Raw genomic sequence first — 24,004 nt, forward strand, 5'->3', positions numbered from 1 at the left:
TAAAAAGTCATTATTCACATAACTATCAGGGAGGCAGCAAGTTCTAAACACTAGAGGAGCGCAGGCTTTAATGTCTTCTCTGTACCCTGATTATCTCTGTGACTTTATCTTTCCCAGGCTCACCTCAATTTCCTCATCAGAAACACAGAGAATGGTGTGTGTGTGTGTGCACGTGTGTGTGCACGTGTGTGTGATAGTGTGTGGGCCTAGGCTATCTGAAGCCCATCCCTGGTTAATATTTCATGTCAACCCAAGGATACAGCAATCCTACTCAGCTCTGTAACTAGAAAAGTAGAAGCTTTTAAACCCAGAATTCTCAAAGTGCAGAAATCAAGGCTCCAAATTTAGGGAGCTGAAATAAAAGAATTAAAGTATTCAACAGATTCTGCTGGTAAAGATGGAGACAATGTAATACCAGGAAAGGGACGTGTAGAATTATGGAGATTATTTGGATTAACTGAAGAAAAAAAGAATATCTTTGCCTAGAACATACATATAAATGCAAAAGTGGTTTTTCTGCTTTAATAGCAGCTGAATTTCCTCAACTTCCCACTTTAGCTTACCCAAATAAAAGAGCTTAATTAAAGAAAGAGCAAGGATCACTTTTTATATGTCTATATCATAGGAAAAATAACTGAAATGGGCAGGAAATGAAAAAACTTTAGAATTCAATTTTTGACTTCAAATAGTATATATTTCCTTATGAAACAACCAAAGGTGAGTTAAGTACCCAAGAACCAGAATAAATATTTCCTCATGATTGTTGACCAAACTCTTCCTCCATACAAGAGAACTTTGTGAACTCCAACACAATTTCTTGGGAGTAATAAGTAACCTAGCAATAATGTCAAGTCCCCAATGTGAAGAATTCTGGCAACAAGAACAGATGTTTAATTTTACTTAAAAGACAGGGTAGCCCTGCCAGTGTTGTTCCCAAATGAGGTAATGTCCATGGCTCTTATCTAGTCTTTATTGAGATTTAATGTCATTTACCACTGGCTCTAGTGAACCTGCAGGATAATCTCACCTTTTCTGACGTGTGTTACTTAACATCCATTTCAATATGGCAATTATGAGCCTCTGGTTTTTAAAATGATTAAGGAACAAATCCCACATGTTCTTTCCTTTTTTTCATGTCCTATAATTTGAGTCTTTCTTCCACAGTTCCCCCAAATTCAGAGCTCAGCATATTTCTTGTTTGCAAGGTATACTACAGAGATAACTCTGAGGTTTAATGTATTTATGTAAACATTTTTTAAAGATGTCAAAATTTATAATTCAAGAAAATGTTCTGTGAAAGAATTTGTTTTCTGATTACAAAATGATTTCCTGCTTTTGAAAAAAATAACAACTTTCTATTTACTTAGCTGGCTCTGAAAGTCCCATGGAGATGACTATTCCTTTCAAGCCCTAATATCGCTTTTCCAGGTGCAGGATTTTTACTGATTTCAAAGGTAGCTTTATGCAGAGAAGGAATCTATATGCCACAGAAGGGAATAAGAAAGAGAGCCCTCCCCATCTTAACCCCTCCTGCTTTCCCCACAAAGAACAACAGAGTGAAACAGAACTATTGCAACACAGATGAGACACCCGAATAGACATGACAAAAAGATTTTCACATGCCTTTGACTTCCTTTTTGCAACCAGGGTATAAGCCAATCTTGGTAAAGACAGGAATCTGTTTGACAAACACAAACACAATACCGAGCACCCAACACCCATATACGTGTTGTTTTTTCCAACAAGCCATTCATTTCCCTAACACTCAGGAACAAGAGCAATAGCCACAAGCACCCCAGCGTTAGAGGGTTTTGACTTTCCCACAGTGTTTCACATATTATGCAGCAGAAGAAGTAACTTTGAGAATAGCAAAGGCAGCCCAGAGACAGAGTAAGAGACTATATGTTGTTGCTGGACAGACTGGCAGAACGCAAGCCAGACCTTTTAGAGGTGAGTATGGGGAATGAGGCTGGGAGGCCCATTTGTACCGCTGGTGGAAGAGCCAAAGAAACAATGTCAATCTCACTGCTTCTAAGTTTGGCCAAGAGTGGCTCTTCAATAAAGAAAACTGGATGCCCCCTGACAATCTGAACCTTCCTTCTAACTCAGCTGCATCCCCTATGCATCTCTGAAAAGCCTGTTCTGCATGACTCATTACTACAGATTCCCTTCAAAGAAACAGCGGAGTCGCACAGAACTGTGTGGGCCTCAGGGTACCATCTTTATAACCAAGATAATGACCCCTACCCCTCTTCCTCACAGGGATACAGTGAGGACCAAGGGAGATGAGTGCTTAGGAGTTTGTACTAAAGAAACCACCAACGATCCATAATGCACATAACAGAGGCCAGAGCATCTGGTCTGGGACGCTTGGGAGTTGCACCATCTTTTCAGGAGATCTGCAAGATTAAACTATTTTCAAAATGACACTGAGACATTAGTTTCCTCTTTCATTCTCATTCTCTCCCAAGTGTACAGTGGAGTTTGCCAGAGGCTACAAGGTGTGTGATGATGTCACCCCTCTAATGACTAATGGAACGTGTGCTCATGAGTTCCTGTGTTTTATTTTCTGTTTTAGTTTCTAATTAAATATCGATAGACAAAAGCCACTTGGGATGCCCAGAAACTTTCAAGAGGGTGAGGAGATCTTGAGACCAGTTTGAGACCCGCCACCCTAGAAGTTTTGTCCCACCCAGCCCTGCAGTTCCCAGGTGGGCTGACTCTGAGCCAGTCTGAGCCTTTCTAAATGCTGTTCCCTCTGAAGGGTGGGTATCCTTCTCCCCTTCCCTTGGCTACTTTCCACTGTCTTCTTAGATGTCATTTTCTCTGGGAAGCCTTTCCTGACATCCCCAGGACCAATCCGGCAGCACTTAGCACATTCATTCTCTGGTCTTCTTCTTTTAATAAATTTATTTATTTGGTTTTGGCTGCACTGGGTCTTCGTGGCTGCTCAAGGGCTTTCTCTTTGTTGCGGTGAGCAGGTTTCTCACTGCAGTGGCTTCTCTTGCTGTGGAGCACAGGCTCTAAGGTGCATGGGTCTAGCTGCCCCATGGCATGTAGGATCTTCCTAGACTAGGGATCAAACTTGTGTCCCCTGCATTGGCAAGCATATTCTTAACCACTGGACCACCAGGGCAGTCCTCTTTTTTACTGCCCTCAACTCCTTCAACACAAGAACTTGGTCTCTGTTTTGACTTTGACACAGTAGTATAAAGAAGTCACTCAACAAAATAAATACTTGTTGAATATATACAAAAAACAAGGAAGGAAGGCAAAAACCAGGTTTCTTTTACATTCTCAACTAGACAGAATTAGTAACTAAAAACATCAGTTTTCATTTTATCACAGATTTATTAAAACTATGAATAATAATATTTATGTATCTTTCTATGGACCAAGTACTATTCTAAGTACCTTATATGCATTAATTCATTTATTCTTCACAGAAATCCCTAAGAGGTATATACTACTATTATTATCCTTGGTTTAAAAGAGAAGACACATGTATAGGTATTGAGTGGTGGATCTGAAATCGACACCCACACAAGACCAGATCCAGAGTTGCAGGCTTTAACCACTCTACACACTTCCTGCAATGTCAGCAGTGTGGACTGCAGGCTTAGAACATATATTTGGATCTCAAGGCCATCTCTCAAATCTGTTCACAAATCAGAAGCATGACCTGATATTTAAATCCCATCCCAGCCCTGCTCCACACCAGCCACATGAACAGCAGACCCCACTAATACCAATCTATCCCCATATTTACAGCCGGGGTTTAAAAAGGACTGTTTCAATAAGAAGCCTATTTCTCAATCATTTATTGTCCTTGAGTCTTGCCTAGAAGAAATGTTAAGTTAAAAGCAGTAAGTCATTTTGCTTATTTATTCAAAAAAGAAGTCTGCCTTGTAGCACAGAGAAAATAGGAAAGGGTTTGACATTTAAGGTATGAAGCTGCCTGATGTGTATCAAGGAATGCTCGCAACTTCACTGTGAACAGGGAGTGGCCCAGAATGTTCTTCAGGCATACTTGATGGAAAAGACACAACTTCTTCAGAGAGGAAAGCCAGATGGAAAAGCAGGCCATAGAAAACCTAGGTTTTAATGCAAAAGATGTTCTGACTGAATCACACTGTGACACTGCATTCATGTTTATGATGAAAAAAGCACCCCTAGGAAATACTTGTTCTTTCAGCATTAGAAAACACTTCTACGCATAAAGTGAAAAGTCTGTGTATCAAATCGTCACCTGCTTAACAGCACCAAAGTTCACCTTGCAGTATTTGACAGAAGTCATAAAGACTGACTTTACTTACTTGGAGAAGTGTCCCATGAATATGGTTTTGCCGGAAACACTGGTCAGTGCAGTCAGGGAGTTTGGCCAACAGAGTTTGGATGGTATTAGGGATTTCGTCCATCATAACAAACGGGACCAAGGCACGTGCTGCCATTTCACGGGAGCGGTAGACAGGTGAGTGACCACATCTGAGAGGAGACAAACACACAAGACCATTCCATACACATGTCTACATCCACACCTTTGTACATGCTGATGTTCTCTCTAGCTCTGGCTGAGACATCCCACGGCAGGAACGGGGGAAGGAGTTGCTTCCGATTCCAAATGATGTTTTTATACTGCCCTGATTTCAAATGATTTTTTGTTTCTTTGTTTATATTAGGTCTACAGGTGACTCTGCTCTTTTCATAAACATCATTAACATCTGTGGTTCTACCACAGGTTGTAGGCTGTGGGCTATCGTATTGCAAAGGATGGAAATCAGGAAAGCAAGTGTGATTCAAGTATGCCAAAAGAAACCAGGCAGTTTCAACCAGGGACAGTTACATAAAGCAAGGGTAGAAACACCTGAGGTATAGTATAGTTAAATGTGTCTGGCTAAATCAGGTTCATGAAGAGCAGTGGAACTGCAGGCTGAGAAGTGGGTCAGGCCAGACTGGGGAGTGTCTGAAATGGCCAAATACAGGCTCTGAATTTATTGTCAAGAGAACAAGAGATAGACCCTTGAGTCACCAAGTCCTTGCCTCACACCCAAAGAGCTTGGAGAGAAGCCAGTTCCTAAGTAAGTGAAAGTCATGGACAAGAGGTTATTTTGAGATTCTACAGAGGTGATTAGAAAGGCAAGTCATCTACAGGCTGCTTTTTTGTAAACACTTGGAACCTGAGAGTCCACAACCATTTTGTTGAAACTGTGCACCTGAGGGCCTTCACAGTCTTAATTGAAAGGAAAGCCCAATATGGTTAAGTCTTAGCTTAAATAAATTATTGACTAGAACCCTCAAGACTTAAAGATCTTTCAGCCCATTAAAAAAAAAAAATTCAACTTGTATAAATGTCTTAAATGCCAAGACAAGAATGGGGAAGACCAGAAGACAGCAGACTCTGCAGGGGAAAGAGATGGCCTCTTATCTTTTTTCCAAAATTAATCAATATTCCAAGAAAAAAATGACTGGCAAGATCTGGACCATTAGGCCCATGGGGCCATTGACGCTTAGCATATAGAGAGATAAAGCCCTGACTAAAGTGTAACACTTCAGAGGCATCACTGACATGTATCTTAATATGACAGTAAAAGTGCAGATATAAGTACAAATGTATTGATCTAAGCAAAATTTCATCTTGGGGAGAAGGGTAGGTAGGAGAAAGTAGGGAAAGAAGAGAAAGAAGTACAGGATAAGTCAAAACACTGTGTTGTTCCCCCCCCCAAGACAGCAGGCTAGAGATGGGCCAATCAGCACACACTTCCAGGATGGAGACTAGCTCACCTTACAACATGATGTGAGCAGACACTAAAGACTAAGGCTACAGTAGAGAGCTAGAGATTTCCCAATGGTTTTGACTGGACTTTGCCAACTCATCCATTTTCTCACGTATCTTCCCTTTAAAATGATTAAACATTTGATCTGTAATTGGCAAAAGGAGTCAAATGTCTGCTTTGGCCATGGTGGAGGTGGAGAGGGGCGCATAGTGGGGGAGTGAGTGAGAAAACTTCAATTGATGGAGAAAAGAAAATCCTCTGAAAAAGCTCTGAGATTTAATTAGCAAATGACCTCACCCAGTACAGCCATCTGTCGGAAGCTTCCTGGGCTGTCTGTCCCCCACCCCTCTGACACATAATACTTGGTGTTATAGTGTGCTTTATGTTACTGAAAAAACACTTGTGTATAAATGTTTCTTTTCAAATACAAATAATTCTGACATGGTTACAGATGTTTAGTTTCTAATTAGCAGAAACCATACACTAAAGAATCCCCCTGCTTTTGCTCCTGACCTTTTACAAATGATGATTTCCCAAAGGAATCTGGCATCCATACAGGAGAAAGAATGGAAAGTCGGGAGAAGTGCCAGAATTTTCTGCTTTCTGATACTCTGTACTAGGGTACTTTCCAAATGCACACAATCAGGTTAAAGAGCAAAACAAAACTGCCCCTCAAAAAAGTAATGCAATTACAGAAAAAGAGGAGAAGCCGATTTTTAAAGTAATATTTAATTAAGTACCATTCATTCTAAAGCAATGACTAAATTCAATTTAAAACTCCTCTCTCATGGCAAATTGTTTAAATGGAAGGACAGATTCTACTACACACACTCACACACGCACAACTATCAAGTTAAAAAAAAAAGTTTCCAGGATACTGTTTTGTCAGTCTTTAAGGACAGGAAATTCTTGATTCACATACTGTTGAAGCCTGGCTTGGAGAACTTTGAACATTACTTTGGTAGCATGTGAGATGACTGCAACTGTGTGGTAGTTTGAACATTCTTTGGCATTACCTTTCTTAGGGATTGGAATGAAAACTGACCTTTTCCAGTCCTGTGGCTACTGAATTTTTCAAATTTGCTGGCATATTGAGTGCAGCACTTTCACAGCATCATCTTTTAGGACTTGAAATAGCTCAACTGGAATTCCATCACTTCTACTAGCTTTGCTCGTAGTGATACTACCTAAGGCCGACTTGACTTTGCATTCCAGGATGTCTGGCTCTAAGTGAGTGATCACACCATTGTGGTTATGTGGGTCATTAAGATCTTTTTTGTACAGTTCTGTGTATTCTTACCACCTCGTCTTAATATTTTTTGCTTCTGTTAGGTCCATACCACTTCTGTTCTTTATTATGCCCATCTTTTCCTTGGTATCTCAAATTTTCTTGAAGAGATCTCTAGTCTTTCCCATTCTATTGTTTCCCTCTATTTCTTTCCATTGATCACTGAGGAAGCCTTTTTTATGAAACAAGAAATTTCCTGATGTACGTGAACCTTCCAGAGTATGTGAACCGAGAGCTTCCAGATGTTCAAGCTGGATTTAGAAGAGGCAGAGGAACCAGAGATCAAATTGCCAACATCTGTTGGATCATAGAAAAAGCAAGAGAGTTCCAGAAAAACATCTACTTCTGCTTTATTGACTACGCCCATGCCTTTGACTGTGTGGATCACAACAAACTGTGGAACATTCTGAAAGAGATGGAAATACCAAACCACCTGACCTGCCTCCTGAGAAATCTGTTTGCAGGTCAAGAAGCAACAGTTAGAACCGGACATGTAACAATGGACCAGTTCCAAATTGGGAAAGGAGTACGTCAAGGCTGTATATTGTCACCCTGCTTATTTAACTTATATGCAGAGTACATCATGAGAAATGCTGGACTGGATGAAGCCCAAGCTGGGATCAAGATTGCCGGGAGAAATATCAGTAACCTCAGATATGCAGATGACACCACTCTTATGGCAGAAAGTGAAGAGGAACTGAAGAGCCTCTTGATGAAAGTGGAAGAGGAGAGTGAAAAAGCTGGCTTAAAACTCAATATTCCAAAAACTAAGATCATGGCATCTGGTCCTATCATCTCATGGCAAATAGATGGGGAAACAGTGGAAACAGTGACAGGCTTAATTTTGGGGGGCTTGAAAATCACTGCAGATGGTGACTGCAGCCATGAAATTAAAAGACGCTTGCTCCTTAGAAGGAAAGCCATGACCAAGCTAGACAGCATATTAAAAAGCAGAGACATTACTTTGCTGACAAAGGTCCGTCTAGTCAAATCTATGGTAGTAGTCATGTATGGATGTGAGCTGGACCATAAAGAGAGCTGAGCACTGAAGAATTGATGCTTTTGAACTGTGGTGTTGGAGAAGACTCTTAAGGGTCCCTTGGACTGCAAGGAGATCCAACCAGTCCATCCTAAAGGAAATCAGTCTTGAATATTCATTGGAAGGACTGATGCTGAAGCTGAAACTCCAATACTTTGGCCACCTGATGTGAAGAACTGACTCAATGGAAAAGACCCTGATGCTGGGGAAGATTGAGGGCAGAAGGAGAAGGGGACGACAGAGGATGAGATGGTTGGATGGCATCACCGACTTGATGGATATGAGTTTGAGTAAGCTCTGGGAGGTAGTGATGGACAGGGAAGCCTGGCATGCTGCAGTCCATGAGGTCGCAGAGTCAGACATGACTGAGCAACTGAACTGAACTGAGGTGTTGAAGCGGGTGTGATGAGATCCAGCTTTTCTTCAGATATGTGTGGCCTGGAGTGTGAGGGGATATAAATAGTCTTTTCAGCTCTAAGTGGAATATATTTGACGCTAAAAATCTATCTTTCCCATAGAATTTTCTAGTTTTGATTCAGCAAAGGTGCCAAAATCAGGCAGAGATGATCTTTAGGAATAATCATCCTGTTTTGAACACTAGGGTTTGTGACTTGCACAAGTTGTAGGACCCTCTCTGGATCTGTTGTGCAGACAGTAATGGCAGTTATCTATCCCCAGTGAGATGGTGTCTATGAGAACATTCCAAGAAGGAAGGTACTTTGAAAATACAGTTTCAATAATATGCCATGCCTCTGTTACAATGGGATCAGTATAGTCTAGGAATGGCAGGCCTCTCTGTGGCCCCAATGAGAGAATTAAGACTGTGCTGTGAATGCTGCTGTTGTTATTCAGTCACTCAGTCGTCTCCAACTCTATGTGACCCCGTGGACTGCAGCACACCAGGCTCCTCTGTCCTCCACTCTCTCTGAGTTTGCTCAAATTCATCTCCGTTGAGTTGGTGATGCTATCTAACCATCTCACCCTCTGCCGACCCCTTCTCCTTTTGCCTTCAATCTTTACTAGCATCAGGCTCTTTTCCAATGAATCAGCTCTTTCCATCAGGTAGCCAAAGTATTGGAGCTTCAGATTCAGCATCAGTCCTTCTAACGAATATTCAGGGTTGATTTCAAAAAAGAAAAGAACAATAAATTGATGATATGATGACAAGGAGGATTTTTTTTTTGCCTACATGATAAAGTGATAAGGATGACTCTGGAGGCCTCCTGAAAAAGGTGAGACAGCTTCTACTCTTTTAAGTTTCAATTCTACTCTTTTAAGTCTCTGGAAAACAAAACAAATGGGTTTTGAATCTTGAAGGTCATTTCGTCTATTATCATAGTTTGGAAAGCATTTTCTCAGTACCCCAGCTGTGTTCTAGGCTTGAATACTAAATCGTTCACAGGATCTGCAGAACACATAGACACTGGTGTCTTAAACCTCTAGCTCTCTCCCTTCAATAAACCCTGTCCATGTTCATTTTAATCGTACATGTATCAATTGCCTACTGTGTTCCTGACCCTGTATAACATGAGAGATGACACATTCGTAATAGTAACACCTGCGCTCCACAATTGTACAACCCTTGGCTGCTTATAAATGCCTGCACATCCCTTATCTCTCTATACAGCATTCCTGTAAGATATGAGGGCATTATAAACCTCAGTTAATGGACAAAAAGTAAAATGCTGCTCAAAAGTCTCAGAGAACCCTCCATGATGTATAAACGGCAGCTCCAAGACCAGAACTGCCATCCATGGCTCTGCGATGGAGCTTGTGGGCTATTTCAAGTTGTACCTCATACCTAGGTATTGGAGGACCATAAAAATATCTCCCAGCTAATGAAAACATGGGCCTGAATTTACAAGTATGTGGAAAATCTCTAAATTAGTGGGTTTTTTCCTTTTTAACATTCGTAGACTCATGAAAACCTTTTAGAATCTAATGTAAACTATAGATTCTCTCACCAGAACAGTAGATTTACATGCATACACATACAATTTCCCACCAGTTTTAGGAGGTTCATGGCTCATGCTCAAAACCCTTGGGGCAGAGTTTCCCAGATCCAGGTTAAGAATCTGCAGTTGCTTCTTTGCACACAGTGTGACTGTGCCTGGCAGGTAAGCACTCTGCTTTAGAGATGTGGAGATGGAGAACAGGACGCTGTCACAGGGAACCGTCAGCTCAGGGGGAGCCAGCCGGACAGCCTCACGATCCCCAGCCAGCAGGGCCCATGGGGACATCCAAAGGTGTGAAGCGGCGCACAAAAGAGAACAAGAGGGAGAGTTCGAGTCGTTTCCTGGAGGAGATGAACGATCTTCAAGGGAGGGTGATACACACCTTTGGACTTTAGGAACCCTGGCGGGCCCTGGAAATTTTAGAATACACGATTCTGAGCAGGGAAAAATCATTCTTCTGACATCATCCAGTTTCACAGTGTGGTGGCTAAGCTTTTTTTTCGGAGTTTCTCTCTTATATTTAGCCTCTGAAGCTATTCCGGTGGAACATTTTACTGGTAAGTGGCTGGACATCACTCATAGCTGTCAGGCATGGAGACATCCACTGAGTGCCCAGCAAAAGCATATACTGAGTTATTAGGAATGAGGGAACCAGAGAGAATCACTGCCCAGGTCATGGGGAGTGTAGAATCTAGTAGGAAATTCAGGCCAATCAGCCAGCGCCTTCTGGGATCATGAGAAGTGAACACAGGCTGCTGTAGGGAACTGAAGTGGGACCCCCAGAAAGGAGGGTGGGTGGTCATCAGGGTCCCGCTGTGACTAAGTGGGGTCAGACAGAAGGAAGCCCCTATGCCTTTCTGCCCATGAACCCAAACTGTCCCCCAGGGCCCGCAGTCAAAAGGAAGGGAACTGAGGTTTATTAAATGATTACTGTGTGCCAGAGCTGGCTATGGACTTCAGAAACACCACTTTATATTAAATCTTCATTATAAGGCCAGCATCATCAGCCCTATTTGAAGATGAGAAAAGTAGGGTTTCCCAACATACTAAAGTCATAAAACTAGCAAGTGGCAGATCCTGCATTTTAATTAGGGTTTCTCCACTTGCAAAATTTAGTCAAAGACTTTGAACAGTGCAGCTGCCTCAAGATCCTCAGAGCCTTGAAAACACCAAATGTTTCCAAAGTAACAGGTTCAACCTAATCACATTGAGGTATGAATGATTTATGGAACCAGCCAGTCCCTAATTGTTAGACTGTGGAGCAGAACAATAAAGATGACGATGATAGTAACTAACATTTACTAAGCATCTATGGAGGGCCAGACCTATCGTTAAAAGCTCTGCGTGTATTACATCATTTAATCCTTACAAGGCAGAATGGCTGAGAGAACATTAATCGCGATGTGGGGGAGGTAATTTTGAATGTAAGGGACTCTCTGCTGCTGATGAAAATAATCATCCACTTTCTCGAGATGCCCCTACTTGACCAAGGTGTCAGCATCTTAGGGACTAAACTGAGTTTGAAGAAGCTATGTCTGACCTCTCCTCGAATCCCTCACTAGCTTTATTCAAGAATGCATGCCATTATGGTCTGTTTCTCCTACAGCATGGCCAGCTGCCCTTAGGGAATGGTCCTCTGGTCGCTCGGCTGGTAAAGAATCTGTCTGCAATGCAAGAGACCCCAGTTCGATTCCTGGGTCGGGAAGATCCACTGGAGAAGGGATAGACTACCCATTCCGTATTCTTGGGCTTCCCTGGTGGCTCAGCTGGTAAAGGATCTGCCTGTGATGCAGGAGACCCTGGTTCAATCCCTGGGTTGGGAAGATCCCCTGGAGAAGGGAACTGCTACCCACTCCAGTATTCGGGCCTGGAGAATCCCATGGACTGTACAGTCCAGTCCATGGGGTTGCAAAGAGACGGACACGACCAAGTGACTTTCACTTTCCCTTTTTTCATCTATAGATAATCTTCAAAGCTGAGATGACCCTACCTCACGAGGTATCTCTGAAGGCTGGGTAGGAAGAAGTAGGCTGAGCCCACAGGTATACAAAAATAAAAAACTTTCTATGCACGTTTTGTCAATCCAAATATTGTTTCATCTTTAGTGCCTTTGCACACCACAGCTTACACTCACTGGAATAAATGGACTTTTCACCCTTGTATACTTGGGGAACTCTTCTGTATCCTCTGAACTCTGCTCAGGTGTAACTTCTGTTCAATCCTTTGCTCTCCCGTGCTCTGTCACTTGGGCTTCCCAAACAGCTCAGAGCGAAAGAATTCACCTGCCAGTGCAGGAGCTCTAAGAAACATGGAGTCAATCCTTGGGTCGAGAAGATTCCCTGGAGGAGGAAATGGCAACCCACTCCAGTGTTCTTGCTGGGATAATCCCATGGACAGAGACGCCTGGAGGGCTATAGTCAATGGGGTCACAAAGAGTAAGACATGACTGAGCGACTGAGCATTCATGCACACACCCTGTCACTTCAATGGCATGCTTACAGGTGTCAGGGCAAACATCCTGCTTATATTCCTCTCTCAGGTATCATGTTGGCTAGACCAAAATGATGTTAAAAAAATTTTTTTAATTGAAGTATAGTTTATTTATAATGTTGTGTTAGTTTATAGAATATAGTAAAGTGATCTAGTTTTATATATATATGTAACGTATATATATATATTCTTTTTCATATTCTTTGCCATTATGGTTTATTTTATGTTTAGAAGTTTTGTATCTGCTAATCTCAAACTCCTAATTTATCCTTTCCTGACCTCCTATCCCCTTCGGTAACTGTAAGTTTCTTTTCTATTAGACCAAAATTATCTTGAGAGCAGAAATAGGATCTTTTTAGTTTCTGAGTAATATAGCAAATAAGACAGGAGTTAAGAACCTGTTCTAGAATCCAGAAAACCTGTTTAGGTCCAAGTTCTGCCTAGTGGGTGACCTTATACAGGTCAGTGAACCTCCTAAGTTTTTACCATCTATAAAACGAGGAAGGGTAACTATCTCATAGGCTGTTGTGAAGCTTAAATGAGACAATGCATATAAAACACAATGCCTTATAAGGCAAAATGCCTTATACTTATAAGCTTGAGCCACACATATAAAATCTCTAGTGTTGTCTATCTCAACAACTGGCTGAGGATAGAGCCTTATGATAGCCAATAGGCTTCAGGGCTCATAAAAGCTTGTCCCTCTCCCTCCCCACCAGAGGAGCTGGAAACAAGAGAAGACTGAGTTTTTTTGGGGCCAACTGACTTGTTTATGTGGGGTCTGCTGCCTTTATTCCTCAGGTCCAGGGCCCAAATTCTACTTTCTGTCAATTCTAATGCTGTTTCTAATGCCATTTCACCAAAGATTTATTTTTCCTTTTTATTGTGTGTGGTTCCTAGTTTCAGTCTTGCCTTCGGAAACATGTACATGTGTGGGTACGTGTGTATGCATAAAAGAGAGAAACCACTAAAAAAAATAAGGTTATACCGGCAAATGTGAAAAAAACAGTTCAGCATGTCCTGTCGGTATAAAATATGTTTTTGTTACAAGTGCTATTCCTGAAGTCCTTTTTGCACATTTTCAGGTGAGTTCGATTCAGCCATAGTTGCCAGTCTCTACTTGTCCTTCTCCTCTACTGATTTTCAGTTCATCAAAGGGCCTACCATCACCTGAACCACTCGTTCCTTTTCCTGCAACTCAAATCGCTAGCACTTAGAAGTTGCATTTACTGTAATCTTGGCCTCTGCACAGCTCATGGATTTCTTTATTCAAATATATTTCTTGGAAGGGTAATGGGTTCAGGACTTCTGAAGTTTGATTTTAAAAATAATTCTTGGTTTGGGTAGTAAGGGAGAAATAAGAGCAGCAGACAGTAGCTAAGCTAAAAATTGCACATTTCTAGCTTTCATGGACAAGTGTGTGTGTGTGTGTGTATATATATATATATATATATATAAAAATAATTTCTGCAGGTAGAGTGTTTAGTTCAAATGGCTACCAGGCAGCTCAAAGCTGTAATTGCTCTTTACAAATTAACTCAAATCCACATGTTAAGATCTTTACAAAAATTTACATAAAGAAATGCTGAAAATAATCAATAAGCCAAAACAGGACATCTGAGAAGTACAGTGTGTACTTCTGGGACATCTCAACCAGAGTTTAAGCTGTAGAAAGAGCATCCTTTTAAGGTCATCTCCACTCTGCCTCCAAATTACCAAGGCTTTCCCCAGGTCAATGAGCCATAGGCTGTTAATTCCAAAGGGCTGAAAATGGCAACTGCCAGGAGTTGGGAATCAGCTTCCAACACTCTGCCACCCTTAGCTTGTCCCTGTAAGAATTGGGCACACACTTGTCCACATATGTGGCAAGGACACAGGGTGATGGATGCAGTGGCAAAGGCTAGTTGCATTCATATCATCCCTTTTAGTGTTAGGAAATAAAGCAAGGGAATTTGCCAACAGGGGAAGGTATTCAGTGTGGTGCTCAGTTTAAAGAGATCTTTGAATAATACTCTTTAATTATTTAGAATTACAAACATGTTCTAAATAAATGAAAGGATGCTTTCTGAATACTAATCTCTGGTTGCTTCCTGATATCCAAACATACAGTATGAAAATTGTATTTCATCTGAAATTTCACTTTATGCTTTCATTATTTTTTGCCTAGACAACAACAAATACAATTTGAAACTTAATTTTTCAGATTCCAACCAAATTGTCTAGACAGCTGGAAAGGAGGTTTTTTCCCCCTCTCCTCTGGAGCACTGAAATGCAGTTGTAACTTAACAATGATTCATTCCTGACTATGAAAAACATGGTAAAGACTTTCTGGCAACATAAACACAAAGACTTTGGAGGTCCTAGAGATTAAAAGGGAATCATTACTTTCAGTCATTACCCAGAGTAAAATGGAGTATTATAAAGTAAAAAAAAAAAAAAAAGCTAACATAAATGGTATAAAACTTTCCTACATAATGAAAATAACTACTAGACTTAGTTTGAAATTTTGGCACGATCTTCCTCCCGGTCCATCTGTGGGTTTTCCTCTCTGACTCTGGATCAACAAGCTGCATTCTGGTCTACTGGTCTACTGGCCTCCGCAAGGACAGCTGGAAAAGTGTTCTGGATCTGCCCCTGGGGCTCTCCAGCTGGGATAAGCTGTGTGCAGGGCAGGAGCTGATGGCTGCTGCTTGTGGAGACTGAGGGAAAGAGCTGCGCATTCCTCTCAGGAGCAAAACCCCTCGATGTTTCTGCCCAGCTCCTCTAAAGACGAGAGATGAACACATTCAGGCAGTCCCTGGGCCTTTAACGGGGTTGAGGTGACTCCCTGGCCTCTCCGCATGTCTTCACCTTTCCCTGCAGGTAGTGGTGGGTTGGAGAAAAATAGTCCTGAACTGATCAGAGGTCGAGTTCTCTAAGTAACTTCACACAGTTGAAACACAACCCATTAACCTTTAGGGCATGTGGTTCCATACTCAGTGAGTGATTTTCAGTTCGCTAATCCAGGACAGGATAGTCAATTTAAGAAACTACACAAAGATACAGAGAAAACTTACTCTCTTCTTAAGATTTTATATATATATATCTTTTTCACTCAGTCATGTCCAACTCTTTGTGACCCCATAGACTATAGCCCATCAGGCTCCTCTGTGCACGGGACCCTCCACACAAGAATCCTGGAATGGGTTGCCATATTCTCCTCCAGGGGATCTTCCTGACCCTGGGATCAAACCCATGCCTCCTGTGACTCCTGCAATGCAGGCAGATTCTTGACCACTGAGCTACCAGGGAAGCCCTCACCCTAAACTAAGCCCAGTATTCGGTGGACAAATCATAGGCGCTGAGTACATCTTTCTCAAACCAATGGAACTTGACTTTTCAGGTGACTCTTTCTGAGAAGATATTAAAATCTTTTTGAGTTAATGTGCGTACTTAACATAGCCTGATAATTTTAAAATAAACACTTATAAATGTAAACAATTTTATGAACTTCCTTTTTGACAAGAAGCTGTTACATTTCTGAGAGATTCCAATATCTATCTAAAACCCAAGGAAGAGAAAGGGAATGGAAAGTGGGAACGTTTAGAGTGTCTGCCAGGTATCAGGCCATGTGCAAGGCACTTTCAAATATTTTATCTCACTTTTAGGACTCACATAAATCCTTTGAAATGAGGATATAATACTATATACACATGTCAGTTTTTGCTCTAGATGGTCTAGTGGGAACATGTACAGAATGATGAGTTACCAAATAAAATATCCACAAGCAAATAAAGTGCACTGTGCCGATTTCTGCTGTGGTTAATGGATGTGGAATCCTGTATAAGCAATTTATCCCATTAACCCCAATGGTCAGAACTCATTTTTGCAGATCCCATACACAACGAACTGGTGGCCTAAATGTGTTTCCTACTGCTCCAACTAGTGTTTAATAAAATAAAACCCAAGGGTGCATAACTCACTATCTTTAAGGAAGGCAAATTAGTCACCAGGGAATAGCTGTCCAGGAAATTGTAGTCTTTGTAGCATAGGCAGCGGCCAAAGGTTTCTGGAGAACCCTGCATTAGACTGGGACAGGCTCCCCAAGGGCTGTGGGAATGAGCTCTGCTGTCCTCTATCAATATTAGCCAAGTTGGGTCAAATCATCTACAGTCTTTTGAAGTAGAGGATTTATTTAGAGACAAGCTCAAAATGTCCAAGAATAAAAATCTTTAACATTTTTAAAGACAAGAGACACAGGTCAGCACACTGGCAGGATCTTCATGGGCTTAGGAAAAAATAATACACATAGTCATCAGCTTCAAGTGACTATTTTGGTGGAGTGAAACCTACTGTTCAGCAGAAACTTCCTTCTTTTTTTTTTTAAGCAGAAATTCTTACACAGTCCCTTTGGTGCCTCGTTAGGCAGACTACTTTTAAAACATCCTCAAATTAAAATATTAGTATCTAAATGTGGCTGTAGGCCAGTTACATAATGTCCTTTCACATCCTCATCTGTAAAAGGAGATTAGAGTAAGTGATCTTGAAGGTCCCCTTCAATAACAAAATCCTATAATTCAACGGACATTTAAACATTCCAGGCAGACAGCTATCTTTTTTATTTCAGAATATCTTTATGACCTCTCTTGACTTGCTCCATTGCTTAATCTCATAACAACAATATTGATGCGGATAATAGAAGTTTTATGTCTAATACAAACCACACTCAATCTTTCTATAGTTGGGAGCCAATTTTCTCTAGTTTGAGCCTCTGTGGAGTTGGAGAACAAATGACCAGTGTTTTCTATACACAGGAAAACCCTTCATTAGCTATATTGGAATCCTGTCATTAAGTCACCCCTTACTCTTCCCTTCCGTGGGCTAAACCAACTCCAATTCCTTTAATCATGTAGAACCTCTTCTCCAGAATCTAGTTAATTACATTGCCTCAATGGAGAGCTGAATGAATCTTCCCAGTACTATCAACTAAAACAGTGATTTGTGCTCCTGCTAGATGAGAGAAATTTGAGCGTTTCTTTTAATCTGATTATTCTCTAGAGACTGCAATTTGTTTTTGCTGAAGCTAATTAATACCCCTGAGTGACCCTCCTCAGGTTTCACAGCATCACTTTAAGCTAAAATCAGAAAGAGTGAATTTTTTTTTAAACCACGAAGTACATGGAAAGTTTTGAAAAGTTCCAAGAAATTGTACTTCTTTGACCTGAAAAAATAGCACAAATGAGCAAAGCATATTGAGATGTTAATAAGAGATCTGCCCCTGGAAAAATTCTTATCTCAAATGAAGACAGAAATTAGGTAAACTGAGTCACACATCAGCCTCCCTACAGCGTCCAAGCAGACCACTGCCAGCCCTATCTTTAAACACTTCCAGGGAAAGTTTTACATCCTCCTTCGGTTGCCCCAGTACCCACATTCATTTCACAGTCAAAAAGTACTTCCTTAAGGATACTTACACTCTTTTCTTGTCACAACTTAATTTTGTTTTTCTGGTTCCACATGCCAGGGAAATAAATGAATTTATACCTAAAAGAATAACCTTTTGACTTGTGCCCAAAATATAGTCTGAATGAGAAGAAATCAAACCAACCAACAACAAAAAAAAATGGGTCAAATTTGGAACCAAGACTTTAGCAAAGAAGATATATGGATAGCAAAGAAACACATGTAAAGATGCTCAGTGTCTAAAATTAAGAAGACCAAGCACACAAAGTGTCGACCAGCATATGGAACCAGTGGAACTCATCCTCTGCTGGTGGAAATGTAAAATGGCACAATCACTTTGGAAAATAATTTGGCAGTTTCTTAAATGGTTAAATGTACACCATTTTCCACAAGCTACTCATTCCGCTTCTGGATGTTCACTCTAAAAAAAGCATACGTCCATATAAAAACTTGTATATGAATATTTCTGGCAACTTTATCTGTAGTAGTCAAAACTAGACACAGCAAAAATGTCCCTCAACAGGGATGTAAGTAAATCATGGTATAGCTGTACAATGGGATACTATTCTGTGATAGAAAGGAACAAACTACTTATATGTGTAATGACATGGGTTAATCTCAAAACTATTATGCTGAGTGAAAAAGTCAGACAAATAAAATACATATGACCCCACTTATATAAATTCTAGAAAATGCAAATTAATCTACAGTGATGCAGAACAGCTGTTGCCAGGTGAGGCGGGCTGGGATTGTTGGAGAAGGCCACAGAGGGACACAAGGAAACTTCTGTGAGTGCTAGATATGACTACCATCCCACACTGGGGATGATGTTATGGATGTATAAACTTACAAAATTGTACACTTTCAACATGTGCAGTTTATCTTATACCTCAATACTATTTTTTTTAAGAATAACATTTCACATACATTAGAAAAGTTAAGTTACACACCCTATCTTGTTCTCCCATTTCAGTCACCAGTCACACCTCCAAAACATCCCAAATCTTCTCTTCTGCATATTAAACAAGCCCAGATATTGACTTTGAACTTTTATGACCAGAATGGCCCATTCCTTGTGCTCTCTTAAAGAATCAAATCAATAAACACTTAAATCCTAACAATAAACTGAGTGAGAATTAGAAACTATTTTTCAGGACCCAGTATTCCAAGCCTTCCATGTGCTCTTCTAGGACAGGCTCAGAGACAGTAAGTGATTTGACCAAGCTCACAAAAGAAGTGAACGGCCAAGCCAGGAGTCAAAGTCAGGTTTGACTGACTCCAGAGACCAGGGTAGTTAAAAAAACCAGCATGCCCCAACTATAAAGCATTTTTACCACCATAGGATGGAACAACAATAACAAATACTAAAAGAAATACAATTTTATAATAACTCTTACATATACTTGACAACCCACACCCTTCTGCCAAGCAATGGCAGAATGGGCCAGCTTTCATAAGTACTGCATTTAGCATTAGAATTTTTCATGTGGTTAAGGTCAAACAGATTTATCCTCCATCTTGAGTAGATTGAACCTGATTTCTAGTATCTTTTTTGGTGCACGTGCTTATTTTGGTAATTTGTTTATTCCACAGTGAAAAGGTTAATTTTCAACTCATCCCTATTTGTATCATGCTGAATTCTGAACAAACAGAAACCAAATTAGTGTACTATTATTTAACACAGTCCCAGTGAATGCACAATGGAAACTGCTGTGCAAAATTTGAAGATGAAACAAAATAGATTATAAACACACATACCCACATACTCTACCACTAATGAAAAAAATACTAGTGTTACAAGTATACAGTTTCAGTGGTGATGTTATCTTTGTTCAGAAGCAAGGTACATCACAAAGTGGTTGAAGCCTTCCAGCATTTAATTAGCTTACTAATTATAAGCAGAGTCACATTACCTTGAAGTCTTTCCTTAAGACTAAGGTTGTGACTAAGGCTTAATACATTCATTTCATGGTAATTGTATTTTAAGATGGGGACCATGTTAATAAAGAACTCTGGTCACATCCTCAAATATGTCCATGTGACTGAAGGTTCTGGCTGTGGCACGACTTGATACATTCACTAGGAGAAAAATCACTGCTAATATCCACTGCTACTTTTAGTGGCCAAAAGATATTTTTATATTGCATTCAAAGCATAAGTAACATTCAAGAGAATCTTTACAAAGGGTAGACAAATGAATATAAAAAGAAATAAAATCATTAAGTGATGTTCTTTATTCCCATTTGAATTCAATTAATAAATTTAGCATCAATTCAGTATCACCTTACTCCCCAATTTCCCTCCTTGGCCATTAAAAAAAAGTGCAAACTGTATGAATCATTCTTCAATCATGCCATGGACATAACCTTCAACCTAAGATTAAAAATACAGTGCTATGTGTGAAATTCAATACTGTTGAACTTCTGGGTTGCTAAGATTTAATGCAATCAACATTTCAAAGGAAAAGGAAACAATCTAGATCACTTCTGTTCATTTTTATGATTTTCTCAGTAGATTTCTATGGCTTAGGGTACAAATGCTAATATTTGGATCCTCAGTAAATTGGTGAAATTTGGAATCATTTAGTTTATAATCTGTATCACCAGTTCATACAAGGGACAGAAAAGTTCTCCGCTCCCTTACATACTTCCAAGTATTTCATTTACTATTCAAATGATTAATCTGACAAAATCATTCAGTTCAGTTCAGTCGCTCAGTCGTGTCTGACTCTTTGCGACCCCATGAATCGCAGCATGCCAGGCCTCCCTGTCCATCACCAACTCCCGGAGTTCGCTCAGACTCACGTCCATCGAGTCAGTGGCCATCCAGCTATCTCATCCTCCATCGTCCCCTTCTCCTCCTGCCCCCAATCCCTCCCAGCATCAGAGTCTTTTCCAATGAGTCAACTCTTTGCATGAGGTGGCCAAAGTACTGGAGTTTCAGCTTTCCATCATTCCTTCCAAAGAAATCCCAGGGCTGATCTCCTTCAGAATGGACTGGTTGGATCTCCCTGCAGCCCAAGGGACTCTCAAGAGTCTTCCCTAACACCACAGTTCAAAAGCATCAATTCTTAGGCGCTCAGCTTTCTTCACAGTCCAACTCTCACATCCATACATGACCACTGGAAAAACCATAGCCTTGACTAGACAGACCTTTGTTGGCAAAGTAATGTCTCTGCTTTTCAATATGCTATCTAGGTTGGTCATAACTTTTCTTCCAAGGAGTAAGTGTCTTTTAATTTTATGGCTGCAGTCACCATCTGCAGTGATTTTGGAGCCCCCAAAAATAAAGGCTGACACTGTTTCCACTGTTTCCCCATCTATTTCCCATGAAGTGGTGGGACCAGATGACATGATCTTCGTTTTCTGAATGTTGAGCTTTAAGCCAACTTTTTCACTCTCCTCTTTCACTTTCATCAAGAGGCTTTTTAGTTCCTCTTCACTTTCTGCCATAAGGGTGGTGTCATCTGCATATCTGAGGTTATTGATATTTCTCCCAGCAATCTTGATTCCAGCTTGTGTTTCTTCCAGTCCAGCCTTTCTCACAATATACTCTGCATAGAAGTTAAATAAGCAGGGTGACAATATACAGCCTTGACGTACTTCTTTACCTATTTGGAACCAGTCTGTTGTTCCATGTCCAATTCTAACTATTGCTTCCTGACCTGCATATAGGGTTCTCAAGTAAAGAATCTTATTTTTTAAAGTGGAGGTTTTTAAGATGCACTTTTCACAACATACTGCTTTATCTATCCATGTTACTCTGGTTAAATCTTTATTTCCTGAAAGAAAACTTTTTCTTTTTTGAATTCAAATTTTTCTTATGTATGAGAATGTCAGGGCATGCTTTTACTGGTTTTATTCAAAGTGAGCATTAATATTTTAAATTTACCTTAGTTTCTTCCTCAATTCCTATAGGTTCGCACCTTGCTAAAGGAAAGTACTAAATTTAAATACAAAAAAAGGTATTGCTGAAACCATGGTGAATGTTCACAACTACCTTCAAATAAGTGTAAGAATAAGCACTCTCTCTCCTACACAGGAAAAAAGCAGCACCTTTTAGTCAGAATTCTGAGTTCAGGGCTTTCAGGCTTAACAAAAAAAGTTTCCTGGTTTGCAATAGCGCTGTTTTCATACTTTCTTTTTCCATGCGGAAATCACACTTCAGCTGTATCACGGGGTAACATGTTTGCAATGTTAGAGAAGTTTCTTGGTTTAGCAAAAATAAAACTAAAAAATATTAAAAAGGGAAGAGTCTAGTCCTCCAAAAGAATCACCATGACCAGTGAAGCTAAAAGAACTGGTTGAATCACTGGTCAAAAGTCAGTCTTACAACAAAAATTAGTTGGACCAACACAGCCTAACAGGAAAATATAAGGCCAGGTTTGAATCTGATTTGGTGAAGAAACACATGCTTGGCCACTCAAGGAGCTTTGCAGATGACATTAACTTAACACTACTTCTGGTCATTGGGCATTTCAATGCCACTATTTGAAAATCTGAGCAATAGATGCTGCTATTCTGGCCACCAAGAGACCCCATTCCCTTCTTTTGTTACATTTGTGGAAAGAGCGTGGCTAGAGTGGTTTAGAATCAATCACTTTCAAGACAGGGCTCTTCTCCAATCCCAGAGTTGTCAATATGTCCCTATGATGTCAGCAAAACAGTCTCTTCGTCTTGTGTTCTTTAAGGTTCTCTGTGCTTTAGTCACACGGTTCTTAAGCTGTGGTATTTCCATCTGTGTCCGAAGTACTGGAGCTCCCAGGAAGCAAGTATCATTCATTCATTCACTCATTTATATTGTGGTAAAATATACATAGGGGGCTTCCTTGGTGGCTCAGCAGTATGGAAACTGGCTGTCAATGCAGGAGACATGGGTTCAATTCCTGTGTCAGGAAGATCCTTTGGAAAAGGAAATGGCAACCCACTCCAGTATGCTAGCCTGGGAAATCCCATGGACAGAGGAGCCTGGTGGGCTACAGTCCATGGGGTCACAAAGAGTTGGACACAACTGAGTGATTAAACAACAACAAAAGCAACAAAAATCTACGTAACATACAACTCACACATTATTTTTTTTTTAAGGTAAGAAATAGATTTATTTAGAGAGATACACATTCCACAGACAGAATGTGGTCCATCTCAAAAGATGAGAACGGACTTGGGAGAAACAAATTCCACGGAGTGTGGACCATTTCAGGAGGCAAGAGACCCCAAATATGGGCTGGTTCAAAACTTACGCATCTGTTAAGTATGCCGTTCAGTGGCATTAAGCACATTCACCAAGCAAGGTTAGAGCATTTTAGACTCTGGCTTCAGTATCTAGATATCCAGGCATTCACTAGTTAATATTCATGGCTTCACAGAGACAGATGTCATTCTATTTCCAGGTAACCTCTTGAAGAAGTATACAAAATCAGAGTTCATTCAACACACTAGGACTTGTATGCTTGAGGTGAGGAAAGAACCACCCAAACCAAGCATTCGTCCATTTCCTTCCAGGTGGAAGATAGAAACTCTGATATTCTCTTCCTTGCCATTAAACCTTTCAGAATATAAGGAACTCACTATTCCCTGACCTTTGGGATTCTTACAAACATCAGCCTGCAGTTCAGAATACAGACAAGAAACTGCCCAAGGAAAACATGCCTCCAAATGAACAGGATATAAACAAAGCTGTAAGTAGGTAATTAATGGCAGGGACTCCCCTCACTTTGCTTCTCTGATAACAATCTGGTATCTTATCAGCAGGTCTTTTATCTGGAAGGATTCACTGTGTTCTGCTGCCTGGAATTATTGTGGGAGGGGACAGAGACGAGCTTTCATCTTGGAATGGAAATGGAACCACAACTAGAAGAGGTGAGGAACAGTCAAAGCTGTAAAAAGACCTCCAAGTCTTTCCCTGCCAGCAAGGAGACATAAATAGAAAATAGGATGCCCTATTTCAGGAAATGCATGGCAGCGAGTTCTGATGGGGAAGAAGCCACTGTGGTCCCCACCCAGGCAAAGTGCAATCT

The 24,004-nt window shown here is 40.6% G+C and overlaps 1 protein-coding gene across 6 annotated transcripts in view; it reads right to left on the reverse strand.

Annotated features, from left to right (window-relative positions):
* The window catches only part of THADA (THADA armadillo repeat containing), a 334,534-nt gene that overhangs the window by 147,044 nt on the left and 163,486 nt on the right, over positions 1–24,004 (reverse strand). For all 6 annotated transcript variants that reach the window (XM_055539939.1, XM_055539943.1, XM_055539942.1 and 3 more), the window contains one exon: positions 4,317–4,485. In XM_055539939.1, the coding sequence (XP_055395914.1) occupies positions 4,317–4,485 (169 nt within the window). The remainder of the gene's footprint in view (positions 1–4,316; positions 4,486–24,004) is intronic.

Source organism: Bubalus kerabau, chromosome 11 (genome assembly GCF_029407905.1).
Source record: "Bubalus kerabau isolate K-KA32 ecotype Philippines breed swamp buffalo chromosome 11, PCC_UOA_SB_1v2, whole genome shotgun sequence".
NCBI lineage: Eukaryota > Metazoa > Chordata > Mammalia > Artiodactyla > Bovidae > Bubalus > Bubalus kerabau.